General features: G+C 35.6%; 1 protein-coding gene across 17 annotated transcripts; it reads right to left on the bottom strand.

Annotated features, from left to right (window-relative positions):
- Positions 1-335: 335 nt before the first annotated feature.
- LOC129282056 (nuclear receptor coactivator 4-like) lies at positions 336-16,390 on the bottom strand. Of its 17 annotated transcripts, none has more exons than XM_064112912.1 (9): positions 16,008-16,219; positions 12,546-12,612; positions 11,303-11,506; positions 8,168-8,397; positions 7,199-7,352; positions 6,406-6,553; positions 5,617-5,833; positions 4,851-4,920; positions 336-4,025 (listed from the first exon to the last, which is right to left on the bottom strand). In XM_064112912.1, exons 3-9 carry the CDS (start codon positions 11,420-11,422, stop codon positions 3,153-3,155), a joined length of 1,812 nt encoding a protein of 603 aa, XP_063968982.1. In that variant the 5' UTR covers positions 11,423-11,506; positions 12,546-12,612; positions 16,008-16,219; the 3' UTR covers positions 336-3,152. The 17 variants fall into 17 exon arrangements, with proteins under 17 accessions (XP_063968982.1, XP_063968968.1, XP_063968977.1 ...); XM_064112898.1 differs by having other exon boundaries at positions 12,607-12,987; positions 16,008-16,203; XM_064112907.1 differs by having other exon boundaries at positions 12,546-12,987; positions 16,042-16,203.
- Between the last annotated feature and the right edge of the window lie 1,731 nt (positions 16,391-18,121).

Genomic DNA, 18,121 nt, shown 5'->3' with positions numbered 1-18,121 from the left:
TTGGATATATATAGATTTTATTGTTCTAAAAATGCTCAAAATTTCATTTAATTTCTTTCATCTGTCAGTGAACCTAATGCAGCCCCCCCCCCCCACCTCTAGTCTGCAGATATATACCGACTGAAACTTATCAACCCGAGTGTCTTGAGACAATTTGTTTTAATTTCAGGCCTTCAATACACAAGGTCCAGTCAGGATCTTAAGGCTGCATATTCAAACCACTATCCTCGAGTGAAAAGGTTTGCACACAAAGTAACTCCCTACCCCCATCTCTTGTACAAACATAATCTATCATCCAACACTTAATTTCAACAAAGCAAAATTCAAACTGAATATTTGGTATGAAATGAAACAACTTTATTCGCACTTCATCATTTTTATTTTTTGGTTAATTATGTGCCATGTGCTCCCTATGATAGATGAAAATGCAAGAGAATATACGGTAAGCTGAGGACTCGCCAAATAAAACATATGCAGAAGAAAAATGCTACCTTTTTGTGCACTGCAACATACAGTACATGTATAATAAGTTCTGCGGGATAATCTATTCATACTTGCAAGGTGCAGCTTATCAAGCTTATTTAATGCTGACCTTAGAAGTTTCCATGATAATAAGATAAAAACCTCAAGAGAATTAGTAAATCAGATTTTTAAAATAGTGATACCTTGCAACGAAAAATTACTGGCTTTTGAGATAAAATGTTATACACTTTGATTCATCCAATTTTGTTGAGCTGAAGAAGCATCCAAGATTAGATGTTAAACCATTCTCACTAAATTTATAAGTCCAGTTGATTCATTTTACACTTTAACTGGCGAGAGATAAACTAAATGGGATGTAACAAACATGAAATGAAACTAAACATATATTATTCTCCCCTAACTATTTTATGCGACTATCCAACTCAAAACCCACAATAGGGCAGCCAGAACAAATTCTGTGAAAGAATGAAGATGAAGAATTCCTCTTTCAGAAGAGCTTGTCACGTTTCATTTTAGAAGCTGAAAGTACTATTATGTCTAATACTGTAAAGCTTGGCTGATGCCCTATCATGGGTTATGTACTTGATGGTCACATATCGATATGTAGTTTAACATGACAAATGCACAGCATCTTGTCATTATTGTGACACTAATAGAGAATTTACATTATTTTTTTGTATCTGGGAGCACATGAAGTACCTGTACCTGCAATATGCTTCAATCAGATGATAAAAATATATCTTTTTTCTGTTTTAAATACACACCAACAAACATAATTATTTTTACACCATTTCATTCATCATAAATGTAAATGAATTGACACAAGTAACATTTATAATTCACACAGGTTTCACACAAATCATTTATCTAATTTGGATATATCTATGGAAAGAAGATATTACATTTGATTGAAATTCATCATTAATACAGTTAATGTTATGCCCTCACTTGACAGGGATATTTGAGTACTTTTCTGAGTACGGTACACAAAATATCTTCAGAAGCCCATATTTCAACAATGCGATTTAGTCTAAAAAGTAATAAAAAAGACAAAAACCATGAGAAACTGTTGACTTTGGTAAAGCCTGCGGGATGGCCTAGAAAGGCATTGCCTTCCAAAGCAGCAAGGGTTAAGCACAATGGAAATTCATGGTTTTTATCAAAATACATCAATTCCTTTTTTAAGAAAAAAAGATGAAAATGATACAAAATAAGATAAAAACATCTAAAATTCATTGTGGCAATCCCCATTCCCCTAAAATTAAAAATTTTAGAAATAATTTTTGGTGTCAAGTGGTACAATACTTACACATTTTAAAAATTAATAAAATCAATATTTTGATACTGATCAGTCACATTTTTTCCTAGATAGAGAAAAGCTTAATTGTAGAGTTATGCACATGACATGTATTGACCTGATAAAAGGATGCATGATATTGTATGTGGGTGTTTGTTATTCTAATCAAATGATGGACCAATATTTTTCACTTAGTGGATTATAAGACAATGCTTGTAAACTAAAAAGACTTTATAGAGCTTCTGCAGATCAGAAGGGCATCAGCTCAAATAGTCTTGAAACTCTAATTATCTTTTCCCTTCCCTAATAAAATGAATCAAGAATGTTTAGCCTTCCTTCCCTGACATTCATTGAAGGTCAATTTGACATAACTTTATCTTTATTTTGTCAGGGTAAATACCATGCTAACTACCAATATGATACTCCATTTCATTAGTCAGAGAAGCAGGTGGCATGAAATAAGAAAATTTCCAGCATATTGAATATAGAACACAGACCTAAACCTACAATGTTATTTTTCTGAAGTTTTACCCATACATTATCACTGATGCCATGGATATTCTTCACAAAATGGAACATCAAATTTGGGAATATGCAGCATAAATGTGATGAAAAAAGCCAAGATAGTTCCAAGGAAGATTTAATCACAAACTATGAGAACAGAGACCCTAAACCATAATAAAAACCTTATGTCATTTAGCACGGCATTGAGGTTGAGGACCATATGACAGGACATTAAGCTGTAAATCAATCATTGACATCACAACCATCACACCAAAAATATCCCTGATTTAAATATTCGTCCAATAATGATATTATTAATTTCTACTGTGTTGCACTCAACATACATGAGAACATAACGTGAGGTGAATGGGAACCCGGATATAATCTATTACTTGAGACACAGCATGCTGTTCTGCTACAGCCTGGGTAATTATGCAACACTATAACAGACTGCTTTTAACGGTTATAAAATAAGAGGTTACATCTAAGAAGGTTACAAGAAATGAAGTCCCTCTCTGGAATATAGATAAAGTGTTGTATTCCATTCAATAATGAAGGTACATGAATTTAGCTTCCTACATGTCATATGCAGTTTTACAGCAAGTGCTAAAATTCAGTCTGCTCTTTGCCCTTTTCTCATCTTATAAATCAGATAGGCCTTGTTCATATTATCAGAAAGGCCTTGTTCATATTCTCAGAAATAGTTCCGTAGATTGAACTCCAGGTGGACAGGTTCAAAGAAAGGAAAATGCCATATAATTTGATTAATTGGAGATGATTATTCAGAATGGACTGGGCTATATAATGGACATAGAGGCAACATAAACCATCTTATCTAACCCAGAATCCTTTCAAAATTATAACTGCTCTACTGCTTCAACCACTGATTGATGCCTTTGGGGATATTTGCGAAAGGGAATCCACTGTTAGTTGGAAGGGCGAATCCACCAGTGGTTTGTTTGATGAGCCACTTTTCCTGTAAGCCATCTTGGTTGGTGTCCATCTTCGATTCTTGTGGCAAGTTTTCATTCTTTCCCTTCAGAAGCCAGGAAGTGGAATCATGCGTGGGTACCTTCAGAGCAGGGCCATCAGAGGCAGGTGACCTCGGAAGCAACCATTCGGTCTTCATAGGGGCATCCTCACAGATCTCTTTGTTGTCGACAACCATCGGCTCTGTTGGAGCTTTGGTTTTCTTGAAGAGCCACTGGCTGATAGAGGTTTGGTCTGACTTCTTTTGGGCAAAATCCCCTTTCTTCAACCAAGCTGGTTTCTCCTCTAGTTGCCACTTCAGGAAGGATGAAATTATCACTGACTCGTAGCCTTCTTCAGGGGCGGTCTTTTTGGCGAGCCATTCTTTGACGAAGTCTTCCTTCGGTAACTCTTCATCTGGTCTCGCATCCTTGGCCCCCTGAGCTCGATTCTCCTCTTCAGCTTGTCCCTTAGAGAGCCATCGGTTCTTGGAAGATTCTGGCAAGCCATCAAAGCCACCCTTTGCAGTATCAGCACAGTTCTCATCACAGAGGCACTCGTCAAACGTCTTGCACTTCTCGTTACCTTTGCAGACGTCATCAATGTTGACACCAGTGGTCGTGGCCTGGACCGGTTTGGATGAGCAGCATGTGTTCTTCTGGTTGCGCTGGGTACGTTGTCTAGGTCTTGTCTTGGGGCCACATGGACTCGGAGCACCAGATGGAGTGTCCTGTACACAGGCCATCTCTGCCAGATCCTCTATTTCAATGGGCTGTGGAAAAAAATGGAAAATACCAGAATCTGAATTAATTCACCAGTTGGAGTCAAATCTCGACACTTAAAGCTACTTCCTTCAATCAGTAGATTTAAATTCTTTACTATTTTTTATCTTCGAGAGTAAAGTGATGCAACCAAATAAAAATCATTATATTTAACAGAGGAATAATTTCATCTTAACCCCCCCCCCCAGTAATAGCATTGCACCTTAATCCTCCTTAAAAAATTGATCCAAATGAAATCAAAACTGTGATTGGTTTCTCTTTCAAATAAATGTTTGGTCTTACAATAAAGATAAATCACAACAGGGTAATTCTACATGTAATTAGTATAATCAATGAAATGATATACTTTCTGATTTTCTTCTAAAACTGAATTATTTTAGATTATTCCACAGACAACAAGTTTTTTAATAATTTCAATAATCTTTTACTTCTGGGCATATCCCCAAAATAATCAACATTTTTGTATATCCCATCCCCATTTTTTTTTCGTTTTTACTTTACTTCATGAACTAGAAAACAGAAATTACTTCAAGAAGGTTCCACAATGTACATCATTCATAGATTGGCCTTCTATAGATTCCTGGGTAGCGTTTCATGAGAGGACTTGTCAAATGTTTTATCTAAGAAGTCGTATTTTATCCAACAGTTACCACAGTAACAGTGCTTCTCAACCAATCAAAATCAAGGAAAAATGTGAGATCTAACAACTTGTTGGATGAAAATATTGATGAAACACTCCCCAAATGTTCTGGAATTAACAGAAAATTGAGTCATTTCTCTTATATTGAGAACTTGAACAATTTGAGTTTGTTTACCTTTACTGGTACTTGACTTGGGTGACATGTCTCCTTCTTCAACCAACCCTTAGTTCCTCCTGATGGGCTACTGCAATGTTTACCAAAAAAAACAAACAATCATTGGATTACTATTCAGGTAAACAAATATAATCCATTTAAACGGGTAACACTGCCTTTATAGTCAACCTTCCATTTTTTATAAGTCGAATAAACGCCACAGTCGAAGCAAGTTTTTAGACCAGATTATTAAAAATATGTGTTAGGTATCTCTTTTAAGTCAAATTTCAAAATCAAACAGATATTTCTGGTCCCAAGAGATTTGACTTAAACAAAGTTACATGTACATTGTAGGTTTAAAGTGCAGGTTGTGGTAACGATCTCAAGGTGTGTTCAAATAAAATGACAACTCAAGTTTTTGTATGTATAACTTAAAAATATGTGATTTTTCAGCATCATATCGTGCTTTCACAAAATTAGGTAAAATCATTAAATTAAAAAAAAATCATTGATGTTGATTTCCCCCAACATGATCTAAGTTCATTGACCCTAAATGACCTTTTACCTTGGTCATATGACCTGAAACTCAGGCAAGATGTTCAGTAATACTTGATTCAAATCATTGTCTGCTGTGACTACTTGGGTTAGCCTTAAACTGAGTTTTTCAATATTGTATTTCTGCATTGGTCAGTCATTAAATATTATATGCAAATTATACATAACTGAAATGGTACTGTTCAAAATAGCTGTGACACAGTGGCTTCGAGTGAGCTAATAGGATACTTACTAGTAGACAGGCTTGTTATGTTGCTGGCAGCTTGCTCCACTGCCATCAGTCTTTGGGGTTCGGCGGATCCACTGGATGTTTGGTGAGTTTAGGATACTAGCAAACTGAGACAAGATGGTACTACGTGTGCTCTGTTCATACTCCTTAGGGATCATGACGAAGGAATCTTGGTCCTCGTCACTCTTCTCACTCTGGCATGTCTCCATCACTGGAATGTCTGTATGGGACAGAGATTGAATATCTATCTTGATTAATGAAATTTAATTTAGAAGCTTTAAAAAATGCCCTCTAAATTCAGTCTGCACCACCGGAATCATAAAGACCCCTTCTCTTACTCTATTACCATAAGACCAATCAAAGTCAAGAATACCTAGTTTGCTATCTTAATGTTTCGATGCCATTTTTGAAAATCCTCAAGAAAATCTGAATTTTTGAAACTTACATTCCTGTATAGATGGAACTATTTTTATTTAAAAAATACAATAAAATGCAAAATGAACAACAGTCCATGAGGAAAAATGAAGAAAACACACATTCGTCATAGACAGCAAAAGATAGAGATTATTATCCCCAAGGGCTGCTCAGTGATTCATAGTAACCAGAAAAGAAAGAGTGCAAGGGTGAATCCTGAGAAGGACCATACAAGATGCTAAAGACCACTTTGACCATCACCATTAATTGGAGAAGGGACGTGAAAAATCTCCAATCATATATTTCCCTTTGCTTCTATTGAAAACCATTTATTGTCAGGGTGCACATTCCCTTTTACAAGAAGACGAGACAATTTACCATTATCGTTGGCCAACCAGCCTTCTGCATCCTGGTTCTCCTGGAAGATGGGAAAGACTGTGTGTCTAGTACCATTCTTGATCCCACTGCTACCGTTTGGTGTCAACCAAACCTTGTCACATGCATACTTCTCAAATGGTGCCATAATCTATCAGTGAAAGACATCAAGGTCATATCATAAAAATTTTCAAACATTTGCATCATCATATCAAGTATTGGTTTCCCCACTATTTTTATTTTGGGTTAGGCTTACTCTGGAATTTATGCATTGTATTATAATGTACAAAGAATCGATGTACCTATCATGTTTAAAGCAACTGTATGTACAGAATGGAATTTGATTAAAGAAATACCTCCAGAATTTTTAAACTTGACATAATTCCATTGAATACTAACCCATTCAATGTATTATATTTTTAAGTTGGGGTAACGAATTCAATTCTCACAATCGATCTTTCTTTGCTACTAAAATCTGATGACAATCCTGCAACACACAAATAATACACAGATGAGTGCTGTAAACTTCCTTCAAACATCACACCAAAAGGTATATTGCACCCCTCTTGTATAAACATTATAAAATCCTTGTTTCATATACTCTAGGCCAATAAAGCCATGCACATATAATCACATAACAATATATCATATGCATATTTAGAGCATATGCTATTTGTTCTTCTGCACTGTTGGTACATGTTAGTGCAAAACTAAACATTGCACATGTGACTCATTTCAGTTCATGTAACTGGCCTACATTGTTAAACCCATAATAACATCAATTAGCATTACATACCTGTCTTGGTTCGGCTTGTACATCATCTTTGGAAGGGCAAAAGCGCTTTGGATTGATGCTTCCATAGGTCAATATACATTTCTTGAGGCATTTGGGATCACTCACAAACTCTAGAATTCCATTTTCCTCCGGTTCAAGGTGAAATTCTTGGAATCTGTAAACAGATCAATAGAAAATTGAAGAATAACATACCGGGTAAATGCTGTGAAATATTTCAAAGAGAAACCACTTGGGACATCATAATTTAAAAAAGAATGACATCACAATGAAATAATCATGATGTCAAGACTTTGCCAATAAAACTTAATCTTTTTAAAATCCTTTTTCTTCTTCTAAAACTAAGGTGTATTATGCACCAGCAATGTTATGCACATTTGTTTACAATTCAAGTGTAATACATGTAAGTTGACCCATTTGTTTGAACACTTTAAAAAGAATGCAGAGTTTTATTGATATCTATTCAGGCTAAAACCTTTGTGTAGGTGGTCTCTGTACATTGCAATGGCAATTTACAAAATTCACTATTTAACAGGTGAGAAAAGGCACATGAAGAGTGGAAAAGTTCAATTCTAAACAAGATGCAAAGCGATCTGTTATCAATATGTTCCTGATGTCTACACTAGTAACAAAGTAATGACTCTTTGCTTATCAAATTGTTTATTTTTATTTTACTAAAGTAGAAAAGAATTCCAGCTTTAAAAATGATTTTAATGCTCCCTAAGGATTTTGTCATACCAAATTTTTGCCACAAAACTCTACACTGTATGTCCAACAAAATACATCTTCAAGATATATTTGATTACAGTACGTATCAACAGTTTTCCTGTAAGAAAGTAACACCTCTTGGCTTGGCAATCACTTATTCTTTTACCACAATATAACAGAATTCCTGCTCTAACAATATGATTTCAATATTCAGAAAGATCTGACAAAACCCAATATAGTTAACATCAATCTCTCTGACAATACCTCTTCATGATGTCTTCAATGTCCTGTAAGTCAACGGCTTTCTTGGCAGACCTGGTATGTTCCTGCAGGGCCTGGAGAGCTCCAAGTTCCTTCTTCAAGCTATTGGCTTGGAGATGAAGGTGTTCTTGCTTGACCTGAAGCAGTGTGTCCACTTGATTTACAAGGTAAACCTCTCTGGTCCGCAGGTTCTCTAGCTGACGACTGAAGTTGGCCTGGATGTTGTTCTTGGACTGTAGGGTAAAAATTATTCACATAGATAATGACATCAATATGACATAGATAATGTTTCTAGACTATGGGGGCAAAAGATTATGTAAGGACGATGAAATTTAACAATCTGTATTAAGAAACACATTAACAAATTTGTCAATTTTATAAAGAAAATCAATTTTATGCTGAAATTGATCTTACATGTATCCAATAAAGATGTCAGAACACAAACACACAGCCAACTTCTGAGGATACATACCAAAGAATGAACATTGAACTTTCAATACAAGTACATACACAGTTCATATGGATCCGCAACATGTACATGATTAACTCTATTTCCCAGTGTAATTTTACACCATTTTTTCCCCAAGATCAAAGGATTTCCTGAATGGAATGTTTATGATATATCATGCCGCTGATGGCGAAACAAAACATCATATGTGAGAAAAAAGACCAATATAGCTGATATAACACTGAGACAATTCACTATCAGAAGGACAGTCTCCCATTTCACGTGGCAAATTAATTTCATCCTCCAAGATATATCTACATGTAGGGGGCTATGATATCATTATCAACTGATTGGTTTATCTAGATGTCATGAAAAAAAAGGAGAAAAACTTATTTTCCCCAGAATGCGAGATAAGAGCTTTTGTCACCCTGGTAACATTGTGGTCATGTGATGTACTTTATGGAGCAAAATCTGGTTACAATTAACCCATAATTCCTAATAAGGCAGCTTCTGCAAACATGTTCTTTATGGGAGTGTTCAGGACTTTCAGGAGGACTAATCAAGGGGTGAAGTGGGGAATGCCCTATCGCAAGGTGAATATTGAAGCCATCAATGCTTATCACTGGATTACAGAGGCAATTTTATAAATCATTAGGCTACATGTACAAGTAGCAGAATTTTTCTTCTGTCTGTTTTATGTTATTAAATATAAGCAGGCCCTCATGTGCTCTTAGTGGAAGAGGTGCCTGTATAAATTGTAGTATAAACATTATTATCTCAAACACATGGCAGTACTTGAACACTTTAAATAAGCTCATTTTCTGGTGGGGTTCACTAACTTTTTGGGCACCACTGTAGTCAAGTCATCTTCAACAAACCACCTCTTATTTCATAAAAATTTCCTTTCTTTCATTGAACTTTTATTTTTCTTTCCATTCTTTGAAACTATGGAATCTGGTAAAGTTCTTGCTCATTATCCTCATTCTGGTTTATATTTTTCAAACCTAAATGATAATAAAAAATAATCTTTTTTAATACAATGTTCAATTTTCCCATTTCAATGCTAACATTTATGTACAAGTAAAATTGTGAACAGGTCACAAAATATACTTGTATGGCCTTGAGTCAAGAAAATACTTCGATTAAGTTTGTTTTTTGGCAGAGGAGGTACGTATCTTCGCTCATATCCTGTCAGGGAAGCCCAAAAGGAAGTCACATGATCAGTCACGTAAACAGAAAATATCAAGGTTTGTGTCATTTTGGGCATGACACTAAATACATGTACAGTTGTAAAAAAAAAAAAAAAAAACTGGTTCCCTAAACTCAGTCACGAGAGCAACATGGTGAAATCAAGACTGACAGTACATTTTCTTTCCAAAATGGACACTATCACGGGTAAGTACGCTATCTGGTATAATTTTCAATGTTTTGCCATGTACATGTACATGAACAAACACAGCTGCTGTACAGCATTGCAGTATGGTAATCAAAACAATGTACATGTTCTCCATGTACATGTAGGCATACATGTATTGGCATATATACGTTATTTGCTCTGGTCAAGTGCTATTCAAGGTAGCCAAGCCCCAAGCCTGGGATAATAATGAAATGTTAAGAAGGGCCTGCCAGTTATGGAAATGAAATAGCTACCCTGCAATCAATAAGAAAGTCTGGTTATAGTCCAATCTCTACATTCATGTAGTGTACATGGAGTGAATATTCATTAGTGTCTCATGTATTTTTCATCAAAAAGAGGTGTGGCTAAATTCATTTTCTGTGATTGGCTTTTATTGCTATTGAATATCCATTAGCCATCAACGCTTCTTTGTGCGTGGGCAAGAATGGTATACTGTACCAGGGTCCTGCCCTAGCGATCTGCCATCCCTGCTGGGCCAGGATATGCCAAGGCTGGCCGCCAAGCCACCTGGTTGGTTACGGATAACAACAATGCAGTATTCTTATTATTATTATTTTACCGGTATTCTACTCACCAAATAGACAAAATGTTGCTGCTGACTAGTCGACTGCCAAGCCATGCTTGGACATGGTTTCCCTTTTTGTCATTTGCACACGTGTGATTATGCCCATTTAGCAAGCAACGACGAGACACAATGACTTGAAAACAAAAATGTTCGACCCTGTTACATCCTCCCCAAACTTGGTAATGAGAACAAATATTTGTCAGATTCATAACATTTGAATATCCCAGGATTGAAAACCACACATCAGAGATCTTTAATTACTCATTTCTAAATTTTCTCGCTAAAAGTTAAACGAGCATTATCATTTTGTGAAAAAGTTTGTTTTCTTCGCGCAGTGAAAAGGGGAAATCAGTAATACAAAGATCATGTTGATGGCTAATGGACATTCAATAGTAATAAAAGCCAATCAAAGAAAGGAAATTTGGCCACGCCTCTTTTTGACGAAAAATACATGAGGCACTAATGAATATTCACGTGTACAAAAGTGACTGGGGAAAAGGGGTGTCAGAAATCAGGGTGTCAGTAAATAGAAACCACCTGCAAGAGTATACATGGCTGAATTGACACTCATCTTCCAAAATAATCAATTCAATACTAAGATGTTTCATAAATACAAAATTCTTTTTAAAAATAGGTTATCTTGTAAAAATTAACTGCAACATACACTAGTGCGTGCAGTAAAATGGATTTTCAAAATCCCTTTCTTACCTCTGTGGCATTTTTCTGCAGTTCAGTTTGAATATCAGTGAGCTCTGACAGGGCAGCACGGATGTGGGCCAACCTCAGCTCCAGGTTGTGAAGAACTGTCTTCTGATGCGAGATGTCCATACCGTGACGCTGGGATGGAGGTTGCTGGAAGCAGATTGTCTTAAACTGGAATGAAGGCTGGTGGTCAACGGTGGATTCACTTCACTGGATACAAATTTGGCAGAAAAAAGAGGCAATTATAGAATTTCTTCACAATATTTTATCTTGATTTTCATAAATCAATATAAGCCAAGAATCTGACTAACAAGATACAAATACTGTGCTAAAGAGCAAACTACAAATACAGGTACATACCTTTACATGTACATAAATCAAGATATTCAATGAATAATTGTTTTGGAAAAAGAATTGTTTTAGGAGAAAAATGTATACCATTTCCAGGCATACATATACACTGCACATACAGTTACCTATGTACAGATATAAGAGGATTATTAAAAAACATTTGAAAAAAAAAATCATGCTTACATGGGTGCTACTGCCTGAAATGATTATGTAGGGCCTATTAATAAAATTAGTGTTACAAATAAAAAAAATCAAGCAAGCAAAACACTGAAAATATCTAAATCTAAGTTTGACTTGATAGTGATCAAATATCCTCTTGTTGTTTGTACAGTACACTGTTCATGGAGCAGCAGACATGCCCCCACCTTTCCTTACATGTATGTGTTTTCACATGTAACCCTACAGAAAGGTAAAGTATAAAAACTTGTTCTTTTTTTCTTCTACATATATACATGTATCATTTCCTTTTAATGTGTAATGCTGTACACAGTATAAGAAAAAAAACCAGGACAGGGATTTTCCATTTACAGGTAAATCAAAACAGAAAATATGGTTTGGTTTAATTGGTTCTTTACTTTAATTTAAATTCATTGAATAAATATTTACCTAAGTTGCAAAAACAGATTTGGGGCCCATTTCATAAAGAGTTAAAACTGTTGTAACTTTGTCATTATGGCAACTACAATAGCAACAGGGCTCAGCAGCCAATCAAAATCAAGGTTGCCATGGTAGTTGTCATAATGGCAAAGTTACAACAGTTGCAACTCTTTATGAAACGGGCCCTTGAAGATGATGCTGTGTACATTTCCTATGATAACACATAATTTCCATTTCAGGTCAAGTTTGAAAGGGAATTAAAAAAAAAGGATATGACAATGTTTTCTAAAAATGTGCTAACCACTATCAACAAATGATGACCTTGTCACCTTTATACACGTCATGTACAGCTCCAAGCTTACCTAAGCCTGCATACATGTATGTACAAATGTAGATGGTCCAAGAGGAGGTTGTAAACATCGTCAAGAAAAATCCAGAAGAAAATTACCACATGCAGTCACACAATTACATGTAAATAGGTTAACAAGTCCAATCAGAGGAAACTGAAAAAGTTCCTTGATAATAGACTAGAAACAGAAATTTCTATCAGAATCATCTCCACTGTAGTTTAAGGTGCAATCAGCCTGACTTTTCGAAAATCTCCTGCTTTTTCTGATCCAGAGAATTTACACCATCGGAGCAATCTTCATCATCCCAAAATTTTCAAAGATAATCCAATACTGGAATACATGTACATGTAGCTTGCTGGGAAATATAGTTGTCTGAACAAGAGATAAATTCACCTACGTACCAGTAACAAAAAAGGTAAATTTGCAAACATGTTACAAGGAGGAGTATCGCTCACTGCTCAAGACTATGTACATTGTACATCACTCCTCTGCATGCAAATAACCAGATATTAGATTGACGAACCAAGAAGCAGTGACCAAGAATAATAGACTAACGGCTTCTTCCTGTATGAGGATGATGATGATGATGATGGAGGTCACAAAGTGCAGGAGTATTATTGTGCATTGTGGAAACTGTGCAATAGGTTCAATTCGTGCACTATTGAAAAACCTAAAAAATAACATCTCGGGTCAGTCGGGTGTACACGAAGAAGCAATTGTCGTGTGAATATGGATCAAATCAAAGGAATACAGCCTATTGTCTGTCTTGCGATTGCTGCCAGGTTTCCTGTCTTTGTAAATGGTCTTCATGTTGATGACCATGTGGCACAATTGATTATTGACCTGACCTTTCCTGAATTGTCCTAGAGTACTGTAGTTGAAACATCTGACTTTGATTTCATTTTAAGACAAAAATACCAACAGGTAATTTGCTGACTCTTGTCTCATAACAAATGTGTCAAGGGCTGCAAAAATCTAGTTGGTTCCAGTGCAAAGGTTTCAGATTTTTCCTCTTGAAAAAAATTATACTCATAATAATTCATATGCTAGGGCTCGACCAGGGGCGACCAAAATGAGAGTTGGGCCACCAAAATCCTGTTAAAGCCTGCAATTGGTGGCCCAGTTGGGCTACCAAAGTTTTAATAAACTGTAATGTTTTCTATTGTTTTAGGGCCACCAAATTTGCTTTTCGGGCCACCAAGAATATGAAATTGATGATTGATGTGAAGCCTTACAATGCAATTTTCTTTTACACAGAATACAATCTAATCCGGGATCTAATCTTGGCTAAGGTCAGCATACACAGCAGCAGAATTTGTTCATTCCTGAGAAACCTTGGTTGTGTAACAGGTTTGTCAGGTATCTACAGTTACTGGTAATTCTAACAAGTCCACAGGTCTAGTTTCATAAGTCAAATGATTTTCATCCAAATAAGAGCAATTTTTAGACCAGATTACTGGTATGCAAAACATTTTACCTCTTCCTCTGCATAAAATTGCTCCTACAATACATGTCCATGTGTGGTCCCAAAAGATTTTATATACAAAGTTACCTCTACAACAGGATTGGCAATCCCACTTTCTCATTTTTAAAATCAAATAGTTATTAAATTTTTAAAAATCTAGATGTCTAAGATCTAATGTTCAATGCATACATTAATTTTCAACAGCATCGTGCGGAAGAGACGATAGTCCTGTAGATCTACATGTACATCTTCCAGTCGTCTCTTGGGAAATCATTTGTTTTTGTTGGTAAGTTGGTGGATCGTGGATGGATCCTTTCATCAATCGTTATCATCGTTGTATGGAAGAATGTTGACTAGATCCAGGTCAAGATCTCAACTTGTCTCGTGTCACTGGTTGCAGATTTTTTTTTTCATGGAAAAGAACTTGGATTCAGCAATCGATGGATGATTAAAATGAAGAACTGATGTAGATCCTAGACCTAGTGCCAGTGGGAAATATGGTGCTGAAAATTTTTGTTTGCTTAAGTTTTATTTGAAAAAAAGATGAATTATTCCAACCCCCTGGCCCGGCCTAGTCTTGAGGACGCAATGATGATGACTTTTAAAATCCTGTCATATACTTCTTCATCATTGACGTCTTGAACAGGCCTTCATAGACATGTAAGAGAACGAAGTAAACAAAGACGGATTTCCCTAGGAAATCATCTTTTCATAACAGAATCGCATGAAATACGTTTATTTTATTAATTTCTTCACCTTCCTACGCCTAATGCGTAGGAAGGTTTTAAAAAATGTTAGATAAAAATGTAAAAAAATAAAGGTTTCTTACCTAACTGATGCCGCGTAGACCCTTGAACCGCTTATGTATGAAGTACTTCCGGCTAGCAATGCCGTTTTGAAGAACAATTTATAGATAAAAATTATTATATCACAAATACTAAAATTTATTACGTAATTATAAATAATTTTTAGTATTATACCAATTATTTATAATTACATAATAAATTTTAGTATTTGTAAAATAATAATTTTTATCTATAAATTGTTCTTCAAAACGGCATTGCTAGCTGGAAGTACGTCATACATAAGCGGTTCAAGGGTCGACGCTATTGTATTTCCGTTGTTTACATGTGGATCGAGGGGTCTACGCTGCATCAGTTAGGTATTAAAGAAACCTTTATTTTTTTACATTTTTATCTAACATTTTTCAAAACCTTCCTACGCATTAGGCGTAGGAAGGTGAAGAAATTAATAAAATAAACGTATTTCACATGATTCTGTTATGAAAAGATGGATTTCCTAGGGAAATCCATCTGTTTACTTCGAGTCTTCGTTCTCTTACAATGTCTATGTAGGCCTAGGCCTGTTCAAGACGTCAATGATGAAGAAGTATATGACAGGATTTTAAAAGTCATCATCATTGCGTCCTCAAGACTAGGCCCGGCCCCGATGATCGATGACGAGTCTTGAAAAGTTTAACCTACAAGTACAATTTACAAATAGGCTACAATTATGTAAAAAGTTAAGTGAAAGCCTTTGCCTTGGCTTTGCTTAATTAATGGAACACTTTTTTCACAAACAAAAGAGAGCACAACCAGTAAATAATGGCGGAAACATTCAACAACCAACGTTCACCACCCCCTTTCCATCTTCAGTCGCTGACTAGCGCCATATTCACACTCCACTCGAGCACGTACACCATGCATGCATGACCCACTTTTGTCCAAAGGTCAGAGCAAACAATTGCACAGAAATCGAGTTGACTGAGAAAACTAAGCAGACGTGCAGACACAACTCACAAAAAAAACTCCCGATAAACATCAGTATGGAACAAAAATAATGATCGAAACAGGAAAAAGGCAGTTTGAGCTACAATCTGACTCGGGTATAATTATCATTAATTCCAAATTTAGATCTACATCTCGACACAATTTTTTGCATAATTCACAATTCCCACACGGCACAAGAAAGATTCGGCTGACGTGTGTTCTGTTGGAAAAGGCCAAGCCAAGGTAATTTCAAGCCGGTAACAAAAATTGGGCCTTCAAATCAATTATCGCCACCACATTAAAGGCCATCACTGTTGAACTGTTAGTTAGAAACTATCAACTATGATTGTTTCGTTGTTGTGGGAAATGAAGAATAACATATTTGACTTACACATAAAATCCAAATTTCTAGTCCACAATCCACATCACATCCACCCAGCAACACTCTTTTCGCCCGGCGCCCATCAGCGTGTGAGCATGCGCAGTTCGCGTAATTAAGATTGATTGATTGATTGATTGATCTGATAACAACAGGCTTGCACAGGATGACCCACGAAAGCTCGAAAGCTTATTTCCAGTGGGGTCCTCGACATACAGAATGAAGATAACAAAATGGTAAGAAAAAAAAATCAGAATTTACTATTACCAATAAATAAGATATATAGATAATATATACAAGAATATAACGAAGAAGAAGAAGAATGAGAAGGAGAAGAAGGAGGAGGAATAGAAGATGAAAGGGGAGGAGGAGGAGAAGGAGACGGAAGAAAAGGATGAGGAAGAAAAATAATAAGGAGAAGAACAACAGCAAAAACGGCGACAACAATAACAACACGAAGAGGAGAATAGAAGGAATTAAGAGATAAAAGAAATAAAAGAATAGAAGAAAGGACCGTATCGAAGCTTCAATCAAACTATGTAAAATAAATAATAATATCTGGTAGAGAAGAGAAAAGAACGTGGTCAGTATTCAGGCTAAATCAACCGTATAACATATCATTTGCATCTTCTCTTTGACTCTCAAGTGAAAGATATTCTTTCAATTTCCTCTTAAAATGCAAAAAGTTTCCTATTTCCTTTATATCATTGGGAAGGGAATTCCAATGTTTTATAGCATTGGAATTGATTGAATTGAGATTGATGAATTTATACACAGAACAAAAAAAAAATTGTGATATTAACATTGTCAACATAAGGAATTTGTTTTGACTCCTTAAGATTCACGTAAAATTTACAATACACAAGTATTCGTTGTGAATAACAGTGAATAAACCGGTTTACTAACATATTCAAATTTCATTTTTAACAAAGGTTGCTCCTATGAGTCCTATATAACAACGTACCGGAAAGCTTGCCCGAGGTTTGCCCGACATAGCAACAACTAATGTTTGCAAAGTGGATTCCAAGTATTGAAATACCATTGTTAGGTACAGGTTAATGGGGTTAATGGAATAACTTGTTACTAGGCCCTAGGGAAGAAACATGATCCATAAATTTGACTACATTAAGTAAACCGGTCTATTTCCCTCTCCTTTTTTTATTTCCCTTTACTTACACTCCAATGCACGTACCCCAATGCACCTCCCATCCGAAACAAGGGACAGTTGTAGTAAGTGACATCAAAACTGCAATAAATAGGCCTATAGGTGTTAAAGGGATACTCCGGGCTGAAAATAATGTGATTTAAAGGGGGAGTGAACTGTGTGTGGACTGGTCTCTCATTGAATGTGTGCTATAAATACATAGTCTTGAAATATACGTTTTCAGATATCTAATAATACTACAGATAATAAATTGACATATAATTGTATTTGTATAGAGAAACTAAAATGTTTTGAGAGGAAAAGTAATTGTTTTGCTACTTGGTAACATAATTATTGCGGTATAAATGTATTAATTGAGTAGTAATTAGCATGTTATCACTCAAGTGGGTCTATATTACTAGACTACTCTAGCATTATAGGTCAAGAAACTGGCCATCTGTGAGTAGTTGAGGGCTCGAGATGGTGCTATTGGTTCGTATCTGCTTTAAACAGATAAAGAAAAATCAGACAAACAAAACACTGAAAATTTTATCCAAATCGTACAACGAATAAGAACGTCGTATGGCATTTTAAAGATATGCATTATTCCGGTGAAACAGTTCTAGGCATAATCTTCATGAATATTCAATGAGCAAATTGATGATGTCATATATCCCCACTTGTTCTTTTGTATTTATCATTATATTGGGTTTATTCAATTTTTTTCTACAAAAAACTGAAAAAATTGATTGACAAATGAATTAGTGCAT

This window comes from Lytechinus pictus, chromosome 18 (assembly GCF_037042905.1).
Source record: "Lytechinus pictus isolate F3 Inbred chromosome 18, Lp3.0, whole genome shotgun sequence".
In the NCBI taxonomy this organism is placed as follows: Eukaryota; Metazoa; Echinodermata; class Echinoidea; order Temnopleuroida; family Toxopneustidae; genus Lytechinus; species Lytechinus pictus.
The sequence above is the reverse complement of the archived record's forward strand: the minus strand, read 5'-3'. Positions and strand labels throughout refer to the sequence as shown.

Excerpts from the sequence above, each read along its gene's own strand:
- LOC129282056 (XM_064112896.1), bottom strand. The coding sequence starts at position 11,422 with ATGGACATCTCGCATCAGAAGACAGTTCTTCACAACCTGGAGCTGAGG. Across the intron at positions 8,398-11,302 it reads TGCAGAAAAATGCCACAGAG|TCCAAGAACAACATCCAGGC; the intron begins GTAAGAAAGGGA and ends TTTACCCTACAG. Across the intron at positions 4,921-5,616 it reads CATAACAAGCCTGTCTACTA|TAGCCCATCAGGAGGAACTA; the intron begins GTAAGTATCCTA and ends TAAACATTGCAG.